This window comes from Drosophila guanche, unplaced genomic scaffold (assembly GCF_900245975.1).
Source record: "Drosophila guanche unplaced genomic scaffold, DGUA_6, whole genome shotgun sequence".
Taxonomy (NCBI): domain Eukaryota; kingdom Metazoa; phylum Arthropoda; class Insecta; order Diptera; family Drosophilidae; genus Drosophila; species Drosophila guanche.
In genome coordinates, this window is record NW_022996411.1 from 1794 (window position 1) to 3567 (window position 1774).

Sequence of the window (1774 nt, forward strand, 5' to 3'; positions counted from 1 at the left end):
ATATTGTCGTGGCCACAAGCGATCCCCATCGAATGGCCATGCATAAATCGGCGTATGTGTACTCCGGCCAAAAGTTTCCAACTGTCGGCTAAAGGCCGACAAGTTGAAGGAGCTTCTGGACATCCTAATGCTGTGGGAGGAGTAGATGATTGTTTGACCGATTAAAGTAACTGCTGAATCATTGAAATTACTCTGGCTATTAATTTTGTGGGAAGGGATGTTATACTTGTGAGGTTATCTACGTTCATGGCAATGTTCTATGATATATTTTCAGGCATCTACTGCAACTTTACTTGGGACACGCTGACCTGTTGGCCCCCAACACCTGCGGGAGTCATGGCACGAATGCATTGCCCGGCGGGCTTTCATGGTGTCGATCCGCGAAGTAAGTTTTACAACTATCTAGAAACTAGAGCTATAGAAAGTAAGAAAGCTATTATCAGGGGAAGTCCTGTTGCCTTTTCGCCTCAAGTATTGATTAAGAAGTGACCCATAAATACGCGTATGATCGAGCATGGGAATATTTCCCTTTCAAATTAAACATTGTGGCCTAAATTATATGGATCACTAGTCGGCACTTTGGCAAACAATTACTTGATTTCGTATTCATTGCATGCCTCACGGCGTCACGCATTCGTTTAACCGTTTAGCAGACAGCCCAAGCCATACCAGCCACACCCCCGTCAGGACATCGGGGAGGACTGCAGTTGGAGGTCTTACCGAAACTGGAACGTGGAGGACTGAGCTGTGCTGGACTGGTCAGGTGGGCGTAGTGCAAGGAAAGCGAGCCACAAATCGATTACTTAATTGTAGGGCAGCTCCACAAATTGAATTTTCTTGATGAAAATGCATACGATTAGCATTGTCCTGGCCTCGTTTTGCATACAACCGCCAACCGCCTCGATCCTGACACCAATGATTCATTCGATTGACATTATTGCACTACTCAGCACTTGTCACCTGTGGGGCAGTCAATTGATTGAAATTCCAAATGCCAGGGGCCGGGGTAGAGCTAACATTCGAAAGCAGTGGGGATCGTTAGCAAGCGAGCGAGCGCAAGAAGAGAGCGCCAACAGTGAACCACTTACGACGAGACAACTAACAGTGAGCTGTAAAAGGAGAGCTAACAGTGGTCTGTTTACCAGCAGTTATAGGCTGTTAGTTCACTTGGGGTGATAACAGCGCTGTTGGTCTGTTAGAGCTGCTGCCCTTAGTGAGCGACTGTAAAAGGAGAGAGCTAACAGTGGTCTTTTTAACAGCATTTATAGGCTGTTAGTTCACATGGGGTGATAACAGCGCTGATGGTCTGTTAGAGCTGCTGCCCTTAGTGAGCGACTGTAAAAGCAGATCGCTAACAGTGGTCTGTTTAACAGCAGTTATAGGCTGTTAGTTCACATGGGGTGATAACAGCGCTGTTAGGCTGTAAGCCTGTTAGCCGCCCCGAATGAGCGAAATCAAAGTACCTTCTTTATGGCCTAAACTGTTACTAATCCTGGTGTTTTAATCTCTTCACCTTTGATTTGATGTTTGGTAAACAGAATTTGCTATACGCAAATGTGAGCTGGATGGCAGCTGGGGCACACGGCCAGATACTACAAATATGACAGCGGAAGCGATTGCCGCTGGTTGGACCGACTATGGGCCCTGCTACAGGCCTGAGGTGATTCGCCTGATGCAGCAGATGGGTAGCAAGGATATTGATGTAAGCGAGATCCCACACACACACTTAATCTTGAACTCATAATCCCTATATTTTTGTAACATTTTTAGCTCT

General features: G+C 46.3%; 1 protein-coding gene across 1 annotated transcript; it reads left to right on the forward strand.

The window, feature by feature from the left end:
• Positions 1-277: 277 nt before the first annotated feature.
• LOC117591667 (PDF receptor-like) lies at positions 278-1702 on the forward strand (the record flags this gene model as incomplete). Its single annotated transcript, XM_034284990.1, has 2 exons — positions 278-385; positions 1539-1702. Coding segments are annotated over exons 1-2 (213 nt in total), but the record flags the coding sequence as incomplete, so codon positions are not given.
• Between the last annotated feature and the right edge of the window lie 72 nt (positions 1703-1774).